Below are 24,623 nucleotides of genomic sequence, written 5' to 3' on the forward strand. Positions count from 1 at the left end.
TTTTGAAATTTACATTCAAAGAATTCTGAATCCTAATTTCACAAGCATATTAAGCAGCAAAACACTTTCCAACAGTGATCATTCGAACATTCTATCTTCGTGTTCAATTAACATTTATTACTATCAATATTGAAAACAGTTGTGCATCCACAAAAATGTTCATATTCCCCGGCATTCTAATCCATAATCTTGGCATTACTAGTGCTATGCTCTACCGCCCAGTCCCACTAAAGTACAATGCAGTCAGTTGACATTTCTGAGTCGTTATATTACCTGTAGTGTTACTCTAATAGATGTTCCAGAAATAGAGAGATATGCCTTCCAACCACTTACTTCTATAAAGATGAAATAAAAGACTTTAAGGCCAGCAACCGGGGGCACTGTATCTCCAGCTGTGTGTTCCCTCTGAAGTGTTTCAACATTATTATTGTTACTTATAATAAGGCTTACCTTGTCCCAGTGTCTCTCTCGATCCAAAGCAATGATCACCATGGAAGGATTGGTGAGATAGCCATCAGTGTTGAAGGAGAGGTCCTTATGCTCCCATGACACATTTAGCATATGCCTGCAGAACAAATTTAGCAGCTTTAAATTAGTAGACCAAAAAAAAAATAGATTGGAATTTTAAGTGATTGTACAATCGCCTGAATTTTATCCATCTCTGAAATGAGACAGAAGACTATTAGGCAGAGAAAGGAGGACATTTCAAATACAAGCCTATCATTTTTTTTTCTTCCACTAAGTCAAATGAATATAAATCAGAGCGTACAGACACTAATACATTTACAGTATTCATTCTCTCTCTTTTAATCCTCTTTGTCTCATAGACCTGAACATTTTTCCTAAACGAATTGTTCACTTATAGGACCAGCTATGGGTGGAGCAGAACATGAGGAAGGATTTAACAATGTCATTCGATTTTACTGATGCAGAGTGCAAAAGCAGCTAGCATTATTCAGACACCATTGATAATTCATAACGGCTAAAATCATGACATGACTAACAACTATCAAAAAAAAGAGAAACTTGTAGGAGTTCAAATACAGAGCTGTATATCCATCTTATCTACCATCTTTGAGATTCATAACTACTTTGCAAACAACAAAGCTCATAAAAAACTATTCAATCTCATTGATGCTAGAGAATGTTTTATACTGGATAAATATGCAGTAAATATGAATGGAAATTACTTTAACCTCAGTAGTTCCTACCAAAATGAAAATGTTGTCACCATTTATTCACCCTCATGACTTTTAAAATGAGAATAACAATGTCTATAGAAAAAAAAAAACATCATTTCACACATTTTTTTTCATATAATGGCAATGTAAAGTTCAATATGAATATGAAAGAAAAAAAAACACCATAAAAGTAGTTCAACTATTTGCATGCCATACTCCAAAATGTCTGAAGACATATGATCTAACAATGCATGACAGACAGAAATGTAAGATTATTTACTAATAATCTTCCCTTCTTATATGTTTTACATTTAATAAATGCTGAGATTTGATCAAGTCATTGAGTTGAATTTTGATTTGAGAGCAAATAATTGAAAACACTGATTCATTCAGTGATTTAGTTCTCACTGATTTACTTTAATGGGCCTTTTTTCATTGCAGGTTTTCATCATTGTATTGAAAAAACCATGTGAAGATACATGAAATAACATGAAGGTGAGTAAAATATGTCCTTTTCATTTCCTCTTCTACCCATCTTACCATCTCACCTCAGACCATCCTACTAATAAAACGTTTTTCCAAGATAATTTTTCTGTCTTGCCACCTAAAGAATCCTTTGATATTGCCAACCAGTCACACGCTTGAAATGGACCATGTACTGTCTCAAAGCCAGTTCTTTAAAGATTTCTTAACTGTCTTCTGACAGACGTTTCTTTTTATGCTATAGAGAGATGGGCAGACACCTGAACAGCACCAAAGCCTGAGAACATTCCGGATGGAGGACCCAGTCACTCATGTGTCTCTGATACGCTTGATCACAGAAAGCTCGGAGAGGCAACTGGAACACTATTTAATGAGGACGGTGACTCCCAGGTGAACGGCAGGCTTAACAAGGAAATCTGGAGAATCTCCCAGTCTCATTACAACAGAAAAAGACCGCAAGAAAAAGCGCAAGAACACAATGTTTTGTCTGGAAAGCTGTTTATGATGAAATCTCCAGAGGCAAACTAAGCTGTGAGAATTAAAAATGTCAGGATTTTGAGGATTTGTAAATTTGCCACCCACTCTTTCCTGTTGAATTTGATGTGATCAACACGTTTGACAAATAAATAAATAAATAAATAGGGCAATGCTGGCCAAGGGAGGACTAAATATATGACAGCTTCATAAAACATTACTGGCAGTCAGAGTACTCCAGATATTTCAAAGGGATATCTATGATATACTTTTTTTTCAGGACATGATGTTAATGATGATTATTCTATCATAACTAGGTTTTTAAACACATTTAAGTACGATTTTAAAAACAGTATAATGTCAGATTAAAAGTTTTACACTAAAGTACATTTTAAATCATTATGTTTCAATAATCTATTGGCATGCTTTAAAGAAGTGCACTTCTTTAGACGTGTGGACATAACATTACATTTCAATTGAGTACTGTGTATTTAAAATGTACGAAACTGCAACATGATCATTACAAATATATTTTACCCTTATGCTGTGCTGAAAAATCCATTCCCTAATTTGGTGCTCCCAGTCAAAAATTTTCTTGTAAATCTCTCATTATGACACTTTTTTTTTTAATCTTTAATTTTATTATGTCAACTTGTATTCTTTCTATTAGCACAGGTTTTGTATTTCTTTTTGTAATTGATTTCTGAGTTTTTTCACCTAAAAAACAAAAAACATTATTTTTAAAAATTATTTGTAAAAACATTATTTGTAAATACTTTTGCGAGTGTTCACTCAAAAATATAAGTGCATATGCTCAGGTCAGAGTAAAAAAGTAAATACAAAACCTGTGCTATTTTAAAGAAAGAATTGATAAAAAAGGTTGAAGCCAATATTTGGATTTAGCATAACAAGAAAAATATTTTTGCAGGCCTGATGTTTTTTTTTAGGAAGCATAATTCATTCTGAAATGTTATTTTCAAATGACAATGCAATATGTAGTGTAAATGCAATATCCTGTGTAAGCAGTAAGTTTGATCACACTTTATTTTAAGGTCCAATTCTTGCTGTTAACGAACCATTACAAAGTCTTTTGTCTTAATAAACTCCTAGTTTGTTGCTTAATAGTTAGTAGGTTGTTAAGTTTAGGATTAGGGATGTACAATATGGCCACGCAGAATATGTGCTTTAAAAGTACTAATAAACAGCCAATATGTTAATAATAGGCATGCTTATAAGCAACTAGTTATTAGTGAGAATTGGTCCCTTTACTAAAATGTTACCATATGATTTAGTCCAATGCAATAATATTAGCATTTTCAGGAAAAAGAAAATCCACTCTGGGGCCAAAATACCAGAACACATTAAATACATCTTCAATAGAAAAAATATAAATTTTATGTAAGTTTAAACTAGAATACATTCGCATTTAGTTGCAATTAACATGCAATCAAGTGTCCAAAAGCATTCCATTCCATTTTCACTTAAGTATATTATTTTAAAGAATATCCATAATACGTTCTCTTTTTAAAACAAAGCAAACTAAAAACTATTAAAGTCATTTTTAAAAACTATTAGCAAACTAAAGTTTACTTTACATACGGTAGGTTTTAATACCTTTACTTTGAAATCAAAAAGTCTTACCTGAAGAGAGAATTGTTGGCGTACGATTTGACAGGACTATTGCAGTCACTGTGACCATCGGGAATGAATCCTCTGTTCTTATGAAAGCTGTGCACCCCTTTTACTATGACTGCGACTCCTTCCCGAACCCTCTGGCGCAGTGTTTTCCTCCAGCGGTCTGTGATAATACTGATGACGCCCACAGGGAAACTGTCAGGAGGGGACACTTCAGGGTTCCCCACAGCCAGACTGGGGATGACCCAGATGTATCCGGGCCCTAGAAGCCCCACATCAGAGGCCATCCTGAACAAGTACTGTGCCTCCTCGTGGGAACAGTACACTAGGTATACCTGCGAGTCCACCTGCTGTAGTAGTCTTCTTGAGCGGATGTCATTGGCCCCCACGGACATCTCAAAGCTCAGCACATCCCGCAGCTCCCACAGGAAGTAGCTGGTGTCTGTGAAGGAGCGGATGTAGTCCACGAAGGTCTCGTAGCCGGGATACAAGCTAGTAATCACTACAAAGTTACCCCAGTTGTACTCCTCCATGACTTTGAACATCGCATTTATCTGCTGCTCTATAGAAGCTCCCATCTGGAGAAAGGTAGAGCCTTCAGCCTGTAGAATCAAGACAGGAGACACATTCATTTATGGGTACCATAAATTTGTTAAGGACATATGTATGTATGTATATATATGCAATCATTAGCCAACAAGGAAAAATCCTCAAGACATCTAATCTAATTTACACTCAACATTCTAATGATAAATAAGGTAAAATGTAAAACTAGAAATATATACTGTGATTGATCATTTAAAAGTAATCTGGTGAAGTAACTAAGAGAAGCAACGGTACTCAATGTGCCATTATCTATGTTTTCAAAGTGAAACCTTTTCAATAATAAGCATTGGTGAAGTTTTTTTCTCATCACATAAGGGAAAAGAAAGGATGTGTGGCCAAGTATGGTGTCCCAAACTTTGAATTTGTGCTCTGCATTTAACCAATCCAAGTGCACTCACACACTCAGCATTGATTAATGGACAAACACACACACCATGAACACACACTCAGAGAAATGGGCAGCCATGCTTAATGCTTTAGAAAAGAACAATGAAAAAAAAAAAAAATGGGTTCATTTAAAACACTGAGTCTATCTGTTGTAAAGTTTGGTTCCTTTCAGTGATTGATTTTCCATAACAAATTTACATAGTAAGGACTTTTTAAAATTGTCAGTTTTTAAACTTATTCAGTCATTTTAGATTCAGCATTTCAAGTCTTTGCCAGAACATCTGGGACCGTGAAATAATGCTCAGGGGTGCGTTTCCCAAAACCATGGTTGCTAACTAAGTTAGCAACTTTGTTGGTTGCAATGCAATTTCCAGGTTAGCAACTATGGTTTTGGGAAACGCACCCCTGATTGATTTAGAAATGAGATATTATATATAATATTTTAAAAAATATAATTATAGTTATATATTTTAAATATATAATAAAGTTAGTGTAAAGTAGTTAGCGACTTAAAATTATTAGGGGTGCTCCGATCACGATCGGCCGATCGTTAATGCGCATCTCGTCAGTAAAGCCAGTTCTCTAATCAGCGGTTCATTACATCAGGTGCGTGATTTCACATAGAGCAGCTGTTACTACACAGAGCCGTTGTTAACTGAGAAGATGCACCAAAAAACGCTGAAAATGAAGTGGATTTGCGCATCTTCTCTATTAACAACGGCTCTGTGTAGTAACAGCTGCTCTATGTGAAATCACGTACCTGATGGAATGAACCACTGATTAGAGAACTGGCTTTACTGACGAGATGCGCATAATGATCGGCCGATCGTGATTGGAGCACCCCTAAAAATTATGGATTGCTCACAGCAATTTTAATATAGCTACAAAAGCTACAGATTTAAAGTAGCTTCCACAACACTGCATTTCAAATATGGTTCTCCACCATTCAAAAGTTTGGTGTCAGTAATTTTATTTTTCTCATATAAATTAATAATAAAAAAAGAAAAGCAACCAAAAGTGACAGTAAAGAAAATTTTAATGTTACCAACATTTTTGTTTCAAATAAATGTTACATTTATTTCAAAACTTTCTATCGATCAAGAATCCTGATAAAAATGTTTCTTAGTTTCCACAGAAATATTAAGCAGCACATTTTTTTAACACTGATATTATGAAACGTTTCTAGAGCACCAAATCATCACATTAGAACTATTTTGTAAGCATGATGTGCTTTTAAATTGTCTAATAGTATCACATTTTACATTTTTTTTGTTATTTTTTGATCAACTAAATGGATCCTTGGTAAGCATAGAACTTTTTTTCAAAACCATTAAAAAATTATACCAACCCCAAATTTTTGAAAGGAAAGCATGTTTTAAATTGCCAATGAATGAGCTTCTTATGGCAACCATAACTCACACAGCCCTGTAATTTTCTGCATTTCAGTTTTACAGGTTGCTGAACACATGCAGGGGATCCATAGTAACTCAATCATGGTACATAAGACTTTCTCATATCATCGAAATGACATGTATTAGGGAGCAAGATTAACCTTGAACGCATTCCAACGTATGAGAGACGAGAATTGGATTTACTACGCAAAGACAATTCACTAGACTATCGATCCTATCTGTTCCACAGCCATGCTTAGCAGATTTGATTTATTGCCTGACTTTCAACCATTACTCTTTACTGTAATCCCATTGAATGGATTTACAATTGACACCTTATACTAGTTTATTCATACAGCTGTACAATATTATGCCGATGTGAAGTTCTCTTTGAAAAAAATATGCACAACTATATTTTCATATACAAATGTGTGAATCATCACATTTTGTCATTATCAAGCCACAATTGTGCATGTAAAAAACTGTGATCTATTAAGTTCTGTTTTAATTTAACTTACACTTAGTTAATTTAAAATAAGCAAGTGTCCTAATGCCCTACACTGCCAACCGCATTTACTTCCACCGCACAGTATGAGATGACTCAAAGGTACCGGAGGAGGTGGTGTCCAATTAAGTTCCAAAGTGAGAAAAATGGGTGTTGAGGTCTGGGAGTGTCAGGAGCCAAGAGACATTCTCCCAAGACTCCTCCTGACTAGAGCTTTCCTCTTCCCTGACAGACTGATCCTGTGTCCTTCAAATAACTTCTGTGGTTAAAGTAGGCTATCTCTTGGAGAGAGAGAGGGCTTGTGAATGTCAGGTGCTCTGGGACTCACCGGTCCTTCTTCTCTGCCAGATTTCTTTCTTTAAGAACTTACACAATCACCCAGACTCACCTCTCCTGCGATTAGCACTCACAAGCCTTGACAAGACATTTCGAAGTCATGCCGTAGTAGTAAAAACGTGTTTTATGTCTGGAAAAAAACTTGCACTCAAGCAGTAAAATGGCATGATCCCTTCAGGACTTTGGTAATAGGCAGTACATGTACACTTTGGGCATGAAATTTGTCCCATGAGCTTTAAGTTCACCCAAAAATGAAAATGATGATTTACTCATACTCAAGATTTTCCAAAACTGTTTGATTTCTCAGGTGGCAGTATTTTTGTCTATACCAGGGTTCCCTCAGTTTTCACTGAGGGAAAATATACTAGGCTAAAGCAAACTTGAGTTAAAACTGTGAAGTCACAGCGAACCAACATCCATAACAAAGATGGTATCACTCACTCACCCACTCATTCAAAACTGTTCAGTCTATTCACATTGGAGTCATCTATTTTCAGTGCCCACTTTTCTTTACTTCACACTTGCCATGTTTTTGATGTCACATCGTACATCTACACTGTACGTGACAAAGCATTGCAAATAATTTGAACTTTGTGTCAGCATGTCATAAATAGAACTAGTCAGCAGTTTTCTGTCTGGGATTTGTCGCGCCACGCGGCGCCGCATCCAGTGTGGACTGCTTTAATGATTATAATAAGTTCTATTGTATTGACACGATGTAAGTTAAGTTAATGTCGTTTTCTGATGCTGCCTTTGAATTGACATGCCACATTATTTGAAATTAGCATGGGCCAAACATTTTTCTCTATTGAGCTGCCTATTAAGGAACCCTGGTCTATACAATGAGAGATGAATCAAACCAAACCAAAACATTTTGTTTACAAAACATTCATCAAAATATCTTGTTTTGTGTTCTGCAGAATAAAAGTAACTCAAACAGGTTTTGGAGCGACATGATAGTGAGTAAATGATGACAATTTTCATTTTTGGGTCAAATCCTAAGAGAGAGAGAGATATCATTTAATTATATTAAAATATTTAGAAATATTATTTAATGCAATTTAATTTAAGGCAATGTTCAGGCTGGAGCTGGCACTCACCAAAAAGGGAAGCTCTGCTCTGAAAGCTGATATTTTAAGCTCACTTTATTTATTTGGAAGGCACTTGGTCATTGACACATGGTGCCTCATGCTACTGGGATCTCATGAGAAATCCCATACCAGATGTTTGTGACCTCCAATCCAATCCCTCATGGTAGAAAAAAATAATCAGGAACAGCTTATTCAATTGCATGGGATTTACATGTGCAATATACATTGGTTTGTCTTGCTATAGAACAACCAAATAAAGTAGAACAAGCTGTCGCATTTCCCTGACTCCGCCCACCACATGCCTATACAACAGGAATTGTATAATCGCATCAAATCTATGTGATATGATATGCATGCATTCCTCAAAGGAGATTAAATGCCTAATCCATAATCTGGAAGTGTGGTTGTTCAGTGTGCCATGAAATATGGTCCGCAGCTTTATGCTACTATTTCTTTGTGGCAGCTTTTCTAATTTGATTGATAATATTAAAGTCAGAATTAATTCCGTTTTCTATTCTTTCTTTAGAGTTCTGTCCAAAATATGTCCAACTGGAAATGGAAGCTTTAGCCTAAGTTCTGCCAGGAAGACTCAATCACTTCGTCACTAATTACCTTCATCATTATCCAATCACGTCTTTATACTCCTGTATAAAAGATCGTACTTACACATGTTTGAGTTCGCAGATGCCAACGCGACAACAACCGCAGATTCCGACGCAATTGTACTTGCTCAAGCTGTTGTGTTTATTCATCTACTTGCTGTAATTAAGTTCGTGCCCCGCAAACTATCTAGAGTTCGACGTTCCTCTAAGATGCACACGGGATCGTTGGCTTAGCTCTGTGTCGCGGTGATTATCTGCAGTCGTTTGTGTTGGATGATTTACAAGCTTTTCTCGGCAGAGGATGTGAACATTGGCGGAGTTCCGTGTGCTTCCAGGCCAGGGTTGCCAGGTTCTCAAAACCACCAGTTACTACTAAAAAAAAAAAAAAAAAAAAAAAAAAAAAAAAAAGCCCAATCGCGTTCAAAAGGGATTTATCGGTAGAATTCACATTCTAGGGGCTATATATAACACTATTGGGATCACCTCAAACCCAGGACAGAAAAGGCAGCCCACAAAAAAAAAAAAAAAAAAAAAAATACGGTCTTGGCAACGCTGGTGCTTTCCGAGATGTCGCGTCAGTGCTGCTTGGGTCTCAACACCTGAAAAGACTTTGGTCTCAATCAACAAATATTCATCTGTACGCTCACGTGAACCTGCAGCAATGAAGTTTCTCCGGACCAGCAGACAGAATTAAGGCTGCCAGTCTCTTCGGCATCTCGCCTCCATCACTTCACAAGTCTACAGCATTATAAGTATCATTTTGTTCTATGCACTTGCGGCGCCTGGGCATTAATTTATTCTCTGCAAGGATTTATACTTGCACGTTCAAATAAAACACTGGGCGTTTCGTGCTTGTTTATTGACTTGCACAGCATAATTAAGATGTTGATCATAGTGCATGCAATTTTCTGAATAACTACTTCGTAATGAGGCACTTCAAGGCTCATCATAAACGCTACAATCTTTATTCTGATAAAGATTTTTCGCATTTCTTAAAAAAAAAAAAAAAAAAAAAAAAAAAAGCTCTGTCTAGCACACTTGAGATTCGCTGTTTTAATCCTATGCTTTAATATTTGTTTATTCAGTCTTTCATTTGCGTTATTCCTGAAAGTTCATACTCTAATGGGATTCTATGGTTGCAGATGCAGGGAACCGCTGCTCCCACCTCATCTTTACATGGCTTACTCTTGGGCTAGTGAATTACGAACACCGGATCTACCAAGCTGATGCGTATATGGACCCTTCTTTTGAGTCGTAGGCTACCTCCACCCCACCCAGCCGGCATTTCAACGTTGATTCAACGTTGAAACAACGTCAGGTACCATGGTTGAATCAACGTTGAAAAACCTTTCGATTTTGCAAATTGGATCAACGTTGAAATCACGACGTTGATTCACCGTTGAAATCGTGACGTTGATGTACGGTTGAAATCACAACGCTGATTCACTGTTGAACTCCCGACGTTGAATCAACGTTGAAAAACCTTTCGATTTTGCAAATTGGATCAACGTTGAAATCACGACGTGGATTCACCGTTGAAATCGCGACGCTGTTTCACCGTCTTACCTGCATTATGGGTGAATTAGGGTCGTGCTGCAGCCCTGGGATGAAAGCTGAATGAGGTGTTGATTTTGAAAAGTTAATCAGCGTTGATAACACGACGTTGTTTCCCCGTCGTACCTTGCACCGTGTGTAAATACACCTAGACCCTAGTTGGCATTTAGATCAACACGGTACATGCAAGGCTAAAAATCTAATGACTGGCAGCAATGGCTTTACAAACAACTTCAATAAACTACCACATGCTAAAAATTGTCAAACAGCAGTTAAATTTTGGAAACAGATGAAAATAATCCCACACTTTATTATGCAGAGTATGCATGGAGGTAATGCTAAAAACAGGTAGTAGAACAATCCAAATACAATAATATTTAAAGGTTTTTGTGAAATAATTTGGCACATAAATGCATATTTTTTGCAGCACTTCCAAGACAAACCCTTGTACCTTTATGACTGAAACCAGTGGATCTTTTATTTTGGTGCAAACCTACAGTTTCTGTCAAAAACATGTTTTAGTAATGTGTCTCATTACAAGAGTTGTGTACATTTGTGCAGTGAAAATGTGTTGAACAGTTCGAGAAGGGAACCTTCCACCAGTTGATTTCTAATGGGAACCCCCCCGGACTGTGTCTTCTTTACCGTGGGGAATGCAGAATGAGATTTCTACCGCAGGGCACTCTAAAATGTTAGAACCAGCAGCCTTAGTGTATACAGTGTGGTTGTGCTTCGGGTGATCCTTGAAAGTGTCCCAGCGCTAGGTCCTTTCTGACGCCGTCCCCTCCACTCTCTCCCACTTGTGCACTTTCTGTACCGTCCTGTATAAACATTTACATTTAATCATTTAACAGACGCTTTTATCCAAAGCGACTTACAAATGAGAAGAACAGAAGCAGTCAGGTGTACAAGCGAACAACAACAGTATACAAGTGCCATGACAAGTCTCAGTTAGTCTAGTACAGAACGCATAGCCAGGTTTTTTTTTTTTATATATATATATATATATATATATATATATATATATATATATATATATATATATATATATATATATATATATATATATAAAAAAGACAAGAAAAGAAGGAAAAGTGCTAGCATTAGTTGGTTAAGTTCTGGTGAAAAAGATGAGTCTTAAGATGTTTCTTGAAAATGAGTAAACACTCAGTTCGGATTGAGATTGGGAGGTCATTCCACCAGCTGGACACAGTCCAGGAAAAGGTCCTTGAGAGTGATTTCGAACCTCTTTGGGATGGCACCACAAGGCGTCGTTCACTTACAGAGTGCAAACTTCTGGAGGACACATAAGATTTAACCAGTGAGTTTAGGTATGTTCACAATGTTTGACAATAACTTTGATATTGTGAAATATATTTAAATGAAAACTGAATGCAAAATAAATCACACAATATTTTCACTTTACAGTTCAGTAACAGTGAGGTTGGAAACAAAGTGGACAACACTATTCATTAAACACTTATTTAATGTATTCAGATGAAAATGTACAATATTAACAAATTATTCACAAGCAGTGTTTTCAGAGCCCCCAGTTACACTGTTTTAATCAGAACACTAACATTACAGTGTAGTAAAACAAGTCAAATCAAATTCAGTACATTTTTATTAAACTAAGCACAACCAAAACCTATCACAAAAGGTCAAAGCATCTCTAGCAGAAGTGACAGTGCAATGTAGCAGAAGAACAATTTCTTACCAATGTTTCAAGAACAAGCTGGATCCTCGATGACTCTACAAGGGGAAAGAAGAAATGGTTTACTGAAAAGTTCTTAAAAAGCAGGATTTCATATTATACCATTTCTTTAAACCACTGGTTCTCAAACTTTTTATACCAAGTACCACTTCAGAAAATATTTGTTATTAAATATTAAGTTGCACCATAATGACCAACATTACATTTCAGCAGCATAGTAGGCCAAACTATTCAGCTACAGGTCTACAGTTAAAAAAATGAGGCAGTTTTATTCTAATAAGAATATTAATTGTTGTCAGACACTTTACCATGGTAAATACAGTTTGAACATTAACACTACAACTGTGCTTACATACACAGGTAAATGAAAAAAAAAGTTTAAATTAAAATGTAATTTTAAATGTAATTATGTAACAAAAGTTACAAAACTGTACTGTACTTTAACTGTAACATACTTAAATGTGCAAAAAAAAAAAAAAACTTACTCAAAGATTAAGTTAAAATATATTAACATTAATTAGTTTAATTTAGTGATTCACCTGCATAACAACTAGAGGGGGCCTGACACTTTGAGAACCATGGCTTTAAACAATCCTTTTTTTTTTTTTCATTTTCATTAATTCATTAAAATTATATTATTTAAATACCGACATTTGCACTTATATGTTGCAGAAAACACTTTGAAACTAATATAAGAATACAAACATATATAACACACCTAATGCATGGGATTCATATCAAGAAAATATGGGAAAATCTCTAAAAGAACACATAACTCACCAGCAACCCATTAGGTGAGCATCTAACTTGATCATCTGTGATAAAGCAATGCAAAAATAGACACACGGGTATTTATTTATCTGCAGGTTACATGTCCTTTAAACTACCCATTTGTAAACTCTGGTAATACTTTACTATTTTCAAAAGATAATAAAGATAAAGTTAGCGATTTTCTTACCTCATTTTGACAGGATGTTTTCAGGACCTCGCAGAACACCTGACCCTTCTTGTGTTCACAGTTTTTGTTCTCCATTGACATGTCACGACTCAAATTCGCTCGAAATAAATAAAAAATGTACAGGCAAATATGAAATAATTCGGGACCGACCGAGCAGTCAGTTATAACGAGCAGCAGCTCACAGTTAGCCGCCTCACTCACAGAAAGACGACAATAACGGTCATATTTTTAAATGTAGAAAAGCGCGAACCGATTCATTGTCCAGTTTCCTGAATGACAGCCAGATTAACCAATCACGATAGAAGTAATAAAATAAAACTACCAATGGGAGTTGTTTCAGTGTGATAAAGCAGCGAAATGTATAGTTTTATTGTTGTTAATGATGATAATATTTAACATTTTAGAATAGGTATCATGAATAAAATATTTTTAAATGCTATTAAAATAATAATTAATTTAAATAATTTAATATAAATAATTTAAAAGCTTGTTAACCTTTTTCTACCATTTAGCATTAAACATTTTTAACGTTGTTTCATTAAAACAACTGACCTTATTTCAACCATATTTCAACGTTGAAAGTTGGTCATGTGCTGGATGTTTTTCAACCATTCAGCTTTAAACGTTGAATCAACGTTGTTTCAACGTTGAAACCACAACTGACCTTATTTCAACCATATTTCAACATTGAAAGTTGGTCATGTGCTGGATGTTTTTCAACCATTCAGCTTTAAACGTTGAATCAACGTTGTTTCAACGTTGAAACTACAACTGACCTTATTTCAACCATATTTCAACGTTGAAGGTCGGTCATGTGCCGGCTGGGCATTACAGTAAGATTCGGCTCAATGCTCCGTCAGCAGGCATATATTACTCCACGTGACACGAGTTGCTGCTGACCTTATTTCAGAGTAGTGACAGATCTCCAGTTTAAACCGAATATTAATTAGCAGGCATGGTTTGTTTGCACTCCTGGTCTCCGTCTCAAGGTGCGGTCACACTAGACTTTAAACATGCAAAATTATTTCGAACGCCACTGCGAATATGGGCGGGAACAAGATAAAACAGTCTCCCCTCAATTATCACAAGATGGATTATTATGTGCGCTAGCACTGTGTCTTTTGCAACGGCGTCAAAAGCGTTTTATTATATTGTAACGTTACTCTGTATCTCTCTATAAATATATACACCCTAAGGGGAGGAGGGGGAGAAGAAAGAGAGAGAGAGAGAGAAAAAAAAAAAAAAAAAAAAAAAAAAAAAAAAATATATATATATATATAAAACGTTGTCATTTCAATGTATCACCTGTTCCCGTCGACACTACAAACCATGCAGCTTTTCTTTTATAAATCTTTTAATGTATTATAAACTAGGACCCTGTGCAACAGCTAAAGTATATAGCGCTTCCTTTTTGAATTTTTGTACAGAGGCCATGCAGCAATGTATCGCTCTTCTACTGGTCCACATCCTCACGTTATGCAAATTCCCTGGTCCGAGTTCACCAAACTTGAACTTTGGAACGCAGCGAAATGCAAAATTTTTCGCATAAGCTTGCGTTTCCGGTCCGACGCATTCGCATGCGTATGAATGGAAGTCAATGGAGAGAAAAGTGCAGTGTGACCGCCCATCACTCATAACTAACTAACGTCTGGAGGGGCGCGTTAAGTAGGTTCTGCTCATGCTGTCAAACTGACCTCATCAGAAAAATTATTCGTTACAGGGTGGAAATATTCAGAATTTGATAAGATTGTTAAGACAAACAACGTTTAATTGTTTACATCAAGATTAGCAATGTGTGCTAGTAAGTCAATTCGACTTATGCGTATTTTAAACTTAACCTCTGATACCTCAACTTAATATTATAAAAAAAAAAAAAAAAAAAAAATTGGGGAGTGACAGTTAAGGGGTTAAGCTACAATCAAGGCTTGTTTATATTCGCGCATCTACTGGTGTTGGTTCATCACTCTTACTCGGCTGTTGCGCCTTTCACCTTACAATTTTAAACTTTCAGACAGCTGTGCCCTCAGCCAACCCGGATTCTTCAGTCTGCCCTCCGTTAGCAGACATAATACTAAACGAAGTGCTACGTCAGCTGGAAATCACATTTCTAAGGCGTCGCTCCCTCTACAATCAAGCCTACACATTTGCATGGTCCGCTTCTAATGTTTTTCCTTCCAATTTTTGCGTTCCTATTCTAATTTCGACCGTTGCTCCTTTCTTGTCAAAAAAAAAAAAAAAAAAAAAAATCGCAATCTTAATTTCTCTATTCGCAGACTCCTTGCCAGCATCTAATCCACGCTAAATTTTATAATCAAATTTTCAAGCTTTTGGTTATTCAGTTCTATTACTACTTGAGGGGTTAGCTAAACCTTCCAACAAATTAAAGACAAATGTCTGCCTATTACCCTGCCCATATTGCAAATGAATTACTTCCATCTGCTACGGCCTTCCTTCAAAGTACCTCAATATTCTTCTGGAGGCAGTGTTTATCTGCTTTCTACAGGTTATGCTTCCAGGGGAATTCACTTCAAACCAATCAATTTGATCCTGCTCGCGGCATTTCCTTCAGATCTATGATTCGGACCAAAAATTCTTCACACTCTCCCCAAGCACTCAAAAAAAAAAAAAAAAAAAAAAAAAAAAAAACGATGTGCAAGGTTCTGGAGTCACCTTAACAATTCTAAAATCAATCCTGTCCCTTCTCTGCATGGTGAAATTTCTTTAAAAATCCGACCTAGAATTTCTAAAACGCACCAGCGCTCTTTTTCCTAACGGAGCCCCCTTTCCAAGGCTGTTTAGAACTCACTTAACCACTGTTCTCAAAGCTGCAGTCTATCTACTGGCCATTCATTCAGAATTGGGGCAGCTACTTCAGCAGCTGAATGAGGGATCTCTACATCAGCTGTTAAGATCATGGGCAGATGGTCTTCCTAAGCATTTGAATCATACATCAGACCTGATTCAAAACCATTATTGAAGCTCAGCAAGCTCTCCTGTAACTAATCAGGTAAATTCATGCAATTACTGGTGGTGGTGTTACTATATCCGTATGGTCTTTCAAGGCCTGTCTGTGTCTGCCTATCGTGACTATTTCTGTACGGTCTATCGAGACCTGTCCGTGTCCGGCTATCATGGCTATTTTTCTGTATGGTCTATCAAGGCCTGTCCCATGTCTGCCTATTGTGGCTATCAGTGTCTGGCCTATCGTGGCTATTTCTGTACGGTCTATCGAGACCTGTCCGTGTCCGGCTATCATGGCTATTTTTCTGTATGGTCTATCAAGGCCTGTCCCATGTCTGCCTATTGTGGCTATCAGTGTCTGGCCTATCGTGGCTATTTCTGTACGGTCTATCGAGACCTGTCCGTGTCCGGCTATCATGGCTATTTTCTGTATGGTCTATCAAGGCCTGTCCCATGTCTGCCTATTGTGGCTATCTGTGTCTGGCCTATCCTGGCTATTTCTGTACGGTCTATCGAGGCCTATCTGTGTCTGGCTATAATGGCTATTTCTGTACGGCCTATCGAGGCCTGTCTGTGTCTGCCTATCGTGGCTGTCTGTGTCTGGCCTATCGTGGCTATTTCTGTACGGCCTATCAAGGCCTGTCCGTGTCCGGCCATCATGGCTATTTTTCTGTATGGTCTATTGAGGCCCGTCCTGTGTCTGCCTATTGTGGCGATTTCTGTACGGCCTATTGAGGCCTGTCTGCGTCTGCCATTGTGGCTGTCTGCGTCTGGCCTATCGTGGCTATTTATGTACGGCCTATCGAGGTCTGTCTGCGTCTGCCTATCGTGGCTAATCATGGTCTATCGAGGCCTGTCTTGCGTCTGCCTATCGTGGCTGTCTGCGTCTGGCCTATTGTGGCTATTTATGTACGGTCTATCGAGGCCTGTCTGTGTTGGCTATCATGGCTATTTCTGTACGGTCTATCGAGGCCTGTCCGTGTCCGCCTATCGTGGCTGTCTGCGTCTGGCCTATTGTGGCTATTTCCGTTGGTCTATCGAGGCCTGTCCGTGTCTGGCTATCATGGCTATTTTTCTGTATGGTCTATCAAGGCCTATCTGTGTCTGGCCATCATGGCTATTTCTGTACGGTCTATCAAGGCCTGTCTGCGTCTGCCTACTGTGGCTGTCTGTGTCTGGCCTATCGTGGCTATTTATGTATGGTCTATCGAGGCCTGTCTTTGTCTGGCTATCATGGCTATTTTTCTGTACGGTCTATCGAGGCTGTCTGTGTTCTGCCTATCATGGCTATTCTGTATGGTCTATCGAGGCCTGTCTGCGTCTGCCTATCGTGGCTGTCTGCGTCTGGCCTATCGTGGCTATTTCTGTTGGTCTATTGAGGCCTGTCTGTGTCTGCCTATCGTGGCTGTCTGCGTGAGGCCTATCGTGGCTATTTATGTTGGTCTATCGGGGCCTGTCTGTGTCTGCCTATCGTGGCTGTCTGCGTCTGGCCTATCGTGGCTATTTATGTACGGTCTATTGGGGCCTGTCTGTGTCTGCCTATTGTGGCTGTCTGCGTCTGGCCTATCGGGCTATTTATGTTCGGCCAATTGGGGCCTGTCCGCGTTTGCCTATCGTGGCTGTCTGCGTCTGGCCTATCGTGGCTATTTATGTTCGGCCTATCGAGGCCTGTCCGTGTCTGCCTATCGTGGCTATTTCTGTTGGTCTATCGAGGCCTGTCTGTGTCTGCCTATCGTGGCATTTCTGTTGGTCTATCGAGGCCTGTCTGTGTCTGCCTATCGTGGCATTTCTGTTGGTCTATCGAGGCCTGTCTGTGTCTGCCTATCGTGGCTATTTCTGTTGGTCTATCGAGGCCTGTCTGTGTCTGCCTATCGTGGCTATTTCTGTTGGTCTATCGAGGCCTGTCTGTGTCTGCCTATCGTGGCTATTTCTGTTGGTCTAACGAGGCCTGTCCGTGCCTGCCTATCGTGGCTGTCTGTGTCCTGCCTATCGTTGCTGTCTGTGTCTGGCCTATTTCTGTAAAACTTAAGAAGTTTAATCTAACGTCATTATACTGGTCATGCTAACTCTCTTTCTATTTCTTCCAGGAACCTTAGGATTCACAACTGGTGGGTATACTTCATCTACTTTATTTTGGGGGGAAGGCTGGCCCCGTCTGGAGGTCTCGTAATCCACCTAATTTTGGGGGTCTGCTGCGCCCCTGCCTTCGTCTTCAGGCAGGAAATGCAGATTCGCTACCCTCGGATTACGAACCATGGACGGGGCCTTCCGCCAAAGAAATTTATAATTGTGCTCGCTGAGCTGTCAATAAATGTATGCTTCGTACATTCCTCTATCTCCCGAGTCTTTCTGGTAGAAATGGAAGCTTTAGCCTAAGTTCTGCCAGGAAGACTCAATCACTTCGTCACTAATTACCTTCATCATTATCCAATCACGTCTTTATACTCCTGTATAAAAGATCGTACTTACACATGTTTGAGTTCGCAGATGCCAACGCGACAACAACCTCCACCCTCCCCACCACCACCAGGATGGTCCTGTCCTTACCTTCCAGGGGGGGTCTGCTGCGCCCCTGCCTTCGTCTTCAGGCAGGAAATGCAGATTCGCTACCCTCGGATTACGAACCATGGACGGGGCCTTCCGCCAAAGAAATTTATAATTGTGCTCGCTGAGCTGTCAATAAATGTATGCTTCGTACATTCCTCTATCTCCCGAGTCTTTCTGGTAGAAATGATAAATATGAAATAAGCAACAGATTCAGTTTAGGCTTTTTCTTTAATAAAAATAAGAACATGGTCAGTGGGCTGTTAAAAAGATTTGGCAAATTATTTAGGATCTTTATATTTCACGCTGTGGTTAAAATCATGAAAAACTATACCATGCCAGAATGCTTCATTTAAAAGCTAGTTCGTACACATTATCTGACAAATGCATATTTTTGACTTTCTGTTCCACTTCATACAGCTTATCAACATTTTTCTGCACATCGTGCGAGTCTGAAAGGCATTTGAAAAATGACAGCTGGGCAGGAAAGAGTCCTCTACACTAACTGGTACTGAAGATACTCATCTGTCCCATTAAATCAAGGGCTATTGTGTTTCTCATTTAAAGATATACATCTTTTGCCAGTCTGCATGTGCAATGATTGTTTTACTGTCTAAAAAGCGCACTTTTCAGTGCATTGTGGATTTCAGATATCAGATGCTGCATAATCCACAGCACGTGGACTAACAGTAAAATAATGACACAACTATATGGGCCTTTAGTAATAACTGTTCAAATTAAATGATTAATTAAGCCAAGACTGAACATTCTGTCATAATTTTCTCAAGCTCATGTTGTTTCAAACCTGTATGGCTGTTTTCTATGACTGTGGACTGCTGAGATGGAATAATGAAAGTCTCTCAAACGCAAAAACAAAGACATTTATGTGATAGTTCAGATTGCTTTGTGTTTGTTTCTTTCCAATAATACTGTAGATAAAACAGATTTTTTACTTCATTCACAGTTTGAGCTGCCTCCAGACACTGGAACACAATATACACAAAATACCCTCATATGTTGTATGTAAAATTACTGTCATGAATAAGTCTTATATGCAGTTCCCTTAAAACTGCATTTAACAGCTGCAATTTTATGTAATTCAAAAGTTTCCACACCTCAGTAATCAGAGGAAAATGGGACACAACTGTTGGTTGCTGGTTATACATCATAACACCTATTGATTTTCACACCTCATAGAATCACTTTTCCACGCAGCTGTTCAATATCATATCATTGCAGGGGGCTTGCTGAAAAATACACACACAAACCACATGCACATGCTTACACTTATCGACCTCACAGCATTTATTTTTGACTCGCTGTGTCTAATAAGAGCTCTGAGAACAGCGTTCCTGAAATGATTTCACAAATACCCATTATTAAATCTCGATTTGATATTTGAAATACATATATGATGTTTTTCTGTCATGCTTTGATGTATATAAGGTTTGTCATTTAACTGATTTTGCTGTATTACCATAACTCTAATACATTATTATTATTATTTTATGTACATAGATGATTGGGTAATGTTTATGAACCTTAAGTGTTATTCTGGCACACACATTGAAAGTTATCCATGAAACAAAAGCCATTTGTAAAATGTTTTGTATGCACAATTAATGTATTTGACTATATGTTACATTTATGAACAAAAAGGTTTGACAAATGATTTCCTGTGTAACAAACACATTTCGGAGTAAATCGTTCAATTTTTAGTGTAAACTGTCTGAATTTAATTCAATGTGACATTTCATATATAAAATGTTCTGCAAATGATTTCCTGCATATTTCGGCAAAAATTATTAAATTTTTGTAAAGTGTCAAAATTCTATAATTTATGTTCAAAAACTTTTACATAGAAATGTTTTTGTTACAAAGAAAGTCATTTGAACAACTTTTCACAATTCACAATCACAATTTTCAGCCACATTTAACCAATCAATGATCATTTTATGTATGCTTTATATTTATGAACACTGTGAATCGTTTGTACATTAATTTTATCTGCGTGTTTCATGAATGTGACCCAATAAAATTATCTATCTTTGGTTAAATATAAGAACAGAAAATAAACCTTATTAAAATATATTTTTAGGTGATCCAAAGGTTCTCAACCTAGTTGCAAGGACAATCCTTTTGTATTAACTTAAGTGTTGAATGCATTGTGATCACAGGAAATTCCCATTACTTATTAAACCTTCTTTCTTTAAGCTGAAAGATCCCTACGATCTGCCGCCTTTCAAACACTTACTTTATGTGGGATGACTACTGCAGAACCTCCACTGATGCCTACGATGGGGATGGACGTCTGAGAGGAGATAAAGTCTAAGATTTGTGCCACAGCTTCTGAGTCCACGTCATCTTCAAACACCACTCCGTGGAGGCTCTCTGCTGCCATAGTCTGACAGATACGTGTGAGTAAAGCCCTGGGGTTAGTGTCATTCACCAGCACGGTGATCGGGTTCACTTCCAGGGGCATGTCTAGGAAGTTTTCTGGACTTAGACGGCCCTTGATCTCACTGTGGTGGGCCAAACCACTAAACACCACAGCCACGTTGACTGTAGGAGGGCCGAAGAATGGACGTCCCCGGCAGGGTGGCACTACATTGAGTAACAGATGAAAGAAGAGGAGGAGTTGAAAAGAGGGACCCCAACACCCTTGAGGAGTGGCCATTTCAGCCTCCTAAAGCCTGAGAGAGAGAGAAAGAACAAACAAATTATTAAAGAATTGTTATTTGTTTGTCAGACTGAAAAATGTCAGATATGTGCTCTCTCCAAGTAACTTCAATTTACAGGTTTTCCAATGATTTTTACTGCAAGGGTTAGGGTTAGGGTTAGGTCCCTAACCCTTGGTTGGTTAAAACCATAAAGTGGTCCATAAAGTCTTAGGAAAATAAATAAATTTTAATTTAACAATTGTTTAATTATTGCAGATTAGCACAGAAATTTTGATGCACAGAATTTGTGTTAGTTTTGAACTTTCCATTAAAGGAATCCTGAAAAGAAAGGCATGATGGTTTCTTCAACATATATAACATTACATGTGTTTTTAACAAGTCCAAATAAAGCATGTTAGAATGATTTCTGAAGGATCATGTGACACTGAAGTTTAGCTTTGCATCACAGGAATAAATGATATGTTAAAGGGAGGGTCTAATGCTATTTCATGCATTTAGAGTTATGCACACTATTTAAGAGTTGGATTCTCATACTAAACATGGCCAGTTTCAAAAGTTTCAAAAACGATTTGGACATATGACAGAGTAATTCTTTGTAAAATACACTCCTTCTGGGTTCATATACGTTTTGGAAAGTTTTTTGAGCATGGCCCTTCATGAATTCATGAAGGGTGGAAGTCCTTGCATGGGCACTTCTCCCAGAAGAGCATGCACACACATCAACTAGGGGTGTGTTTCCCAAAACCTTAGTTGCTAACTAAGTTAGCAACTTTGTTGGTTGCAATGCAATTTCCCATTGCAGCCAACTAAGTTGCTAACAGGTTAGCAACTATTTTTATGGGGAACGCACCCCAGAATGAGAATCTTTTATAAATATAATAAAACTAAAGACTCTTTGGCAATAAGAAGGATGTAATACTACTATATACTAAAAAAATATATACGATTGGGGTAAACTGTGTTATGTCACCATTAAAATGTATTAAAACAGAAGACAGTTATTTTAAAATGTAAAAATATTCCACAATATTACTGCTTTTATTCTATTTTTAATCAAATAAATGCAGTCTTGAGCATAAAAGGAGACTACACCCCAAAATGAAAAGTTTGTCATAAATCACTTACCCCCATGTCGTTCCAAACCCGTAAAACTTAATTAGTCTTCGGAACACAATTTATTATATTTTGGATGAAAACCGGGAGGCTTGGGACTGTCACACTGACTGCCAAGTAAGTTACACTGTCAAAGTCCAGAAAAGTATGAAAAGCATAATCAAAATAGTCCATCTGCCATCAGTGGTCCAACTGTATTCATGTACTTGTATATGATTTATTCAAATTTTTGAATAAAGTTGTTATTCTAGTTTTCTTCACTTTCAAAAAGTATTCTTGTTGCTTCATAATGTTACGGTTGAACCACTGATGTCGGATAGACTATGGGGGCAAGTGATTAATGACCAAATGTTTTATTTTGGGGTGGAGTATCCCTTTAAGAGACTGCTTTTATTAACATTATTAACAGTAAAAAACGAATTGGGCCCAAACATTGAACCATAGCGTAGATTTACATCACGTTAACATTTTTATCAGGGGAGACTTGCAAATGAGCGACAAGCAGCAGTGTTTATTTAGCAATATTGATTTCTGTGTGCAGATGTGATGAAATGAAAATAAGATACAGCGTTGCATTGTTGTGAACAAGAGAAAAGCCTGAGTGACACAAATAAAAAGCACTGCTGCCAAAATCTCTGTCTAGTGTTATTTATATACACACATATATAACATTCCTCAAGTGTCATCTACACAAAACTGCTCAAATTACACAAACAAAACACTATTTTAACACCTGTTAAAAAGGAAATGAATGCATAAACACAGTAACTAAAAATAAACCGAAATGATTTCGATTAAATACTTGTGGATTTCCAGTCCTAATTTTAAAATAAAAATATAATTTCATTTGAAGTTATCTTAAGGAAGACAATCAACAAGACACATGATCTGAAATTGCACATAAATAAAGTTACAAATGTGCTTTAATATATAGTAATCCAAACCCTTCACGTGGTCTGAACGTCTATTTCTGTCACTCATAATCTCGGATTGCATGCGTTCTGGTCACAGTGTGCATGTGCCTTTGTGACACAACAGGCCATTAGCAGGCTGAGTGGGAGGTTTACAATGAATCCAGCAGGGAATCACGTCTAAACTCAACTCTCAACACTTCACAGGAGCCGGTCCCTGATCTCTCAACCCGCAGATGGTGTGTGCCTTCGAAAGCTCACCTTTGGTAACTGATGAATCCTTGTTTGATGATTCCAGTTCACACCACTGCCAGTTTGTGAACCACAGATATCTATATAGTGCACAGGTCTACATCATATGTTGCTTGACTTGATCTTCCAAGTGACCATATAGACCTTAAAGTCTATTAATTTCAAGGACAGGCCCCTTGGAGCGACCTCGGGTCAAGTACATTACTGGTATCAGGCATGATAGTGATCTCAATATCTCTCCGTTTTCTGGGTCGCAGCTACTTGGAAATGAACCAGGAACCTTTACCCTGCCAGAGCTGAACTTTAACCATAAGGCTACCACTACACTTCTAAGTGTGTTACAGTGCATACAAATAAAACTGGCTCGTAAAACAGAGCGAGGACTTTCTTTTCAACAACAAGCTAAATCAGAATCTGATGAGATGCACTTGAATTAGAATCTTAAAGGTTAGGCCCATCCATCCATGCCAGCATCTTACGACCATGACACCGCAGCCTATTAAACTATCAGAGCTAGCTGTTGGACCATGGACTGTAATTACTATGCATGATAAATGCAACCGTCACATTGTGATGGCTATCATGTTCCCATGAATACATCTGGCTTCTAATAAACCTAATTACAACATTTAGGATATATTATGGTAAGAATGCATGTGGATTTGCTCGTTCGCTCTGATGCTTTGTACTGCATATGTACTTCCTATCGACTTCATTAGCAACGCTCCTCGCCCAATGCGGGATCACAAGTACTTTCTGCACAAGTGGGAGACAGATGGTGAAGTAAGAAAGAAGATATGCTTTCCAATTGCAAAAGCAACAAAATCAAACAAAACACTTGCCATAGAGTAAAAGCCGTCATGGTCTCTGTCCTCTCGCTTTTTTTTTTATCTCTCTCTCTCTCTATGTTTTTTTTTATCCTCATTAAAAAGACGCTGTTCAAACTCAATACTGGCAAAGCATCAATGAGCATATTTGTATGCTCGTATCTCAACGAAATCCTCACACTTAGCCAAGCAGCGGAGTTAACATAGCAACAGCTGGGCGAGTTTCTAGGGAGCACGACAGAGAGGAGTGAAAAAAAGAGCATCTTTCGTTTCAAAAATATACATCTAGGGGTGTCTCTTCAACTAGGCACTCCTGGTCCTGTGGAGTGTCTTAAAACACACTTTGCACACTCTCATTAGCTTTGTCTATTAACTATGTCCAGCAGTGTCCATTTCAACCACAGTGGATTTTTCCAG

General features: G+C 37.9%; 1 protein-coding gene across 1 annotated transcript in view; it reads right to left on the reverse strand.

The window, feature by feature from the left end:
* The window catches only part of grin2cb (glutamate receptor, ionotropic, N-methyl D-aspartate 2Cb), a 50,500-nt gene that overhangs the window by 20,265 nt on the left and 5,612 nt on the right, over window positions 1–24,623 (reverse strand). Inside the window, exons 2-4 of the mRNA XM_026276541.1 lie at window positions 20,677–21,115; window positions 3,780–4,375; window positions 451–565 (exon numbers count right to left, since the gene is read on the reverse strand). Coding sequence (XP_026132326.1) covers window positions 451–565; window positions 3,780–4,375; window positions 20,677–21,099 — 1,134 coding nt within the window. The 5' untranslated portion in view covers window positions 21,100–21,115. The remainder of the gene's footprint in view (window positions 1–450; window positions 566–3,779; window positions 4,376–20,676; window positions 21,116–24,623) is intronic.

The sequence above is a fragment of the Carassius auratus genome, chromosome 12 (genome assembly GCF_003368295.1).
Source record: "Carassius auratus strain Wakin chromosome 12, ASM336829v1, whole genome shotgun sequence".
Classification (NCBI taxonomy): Eukaryota; Metazoa; Chordata; class Actinopteri; order Cypriniformes; family Cyprinidae; genus Carassius; species Carassius auratus.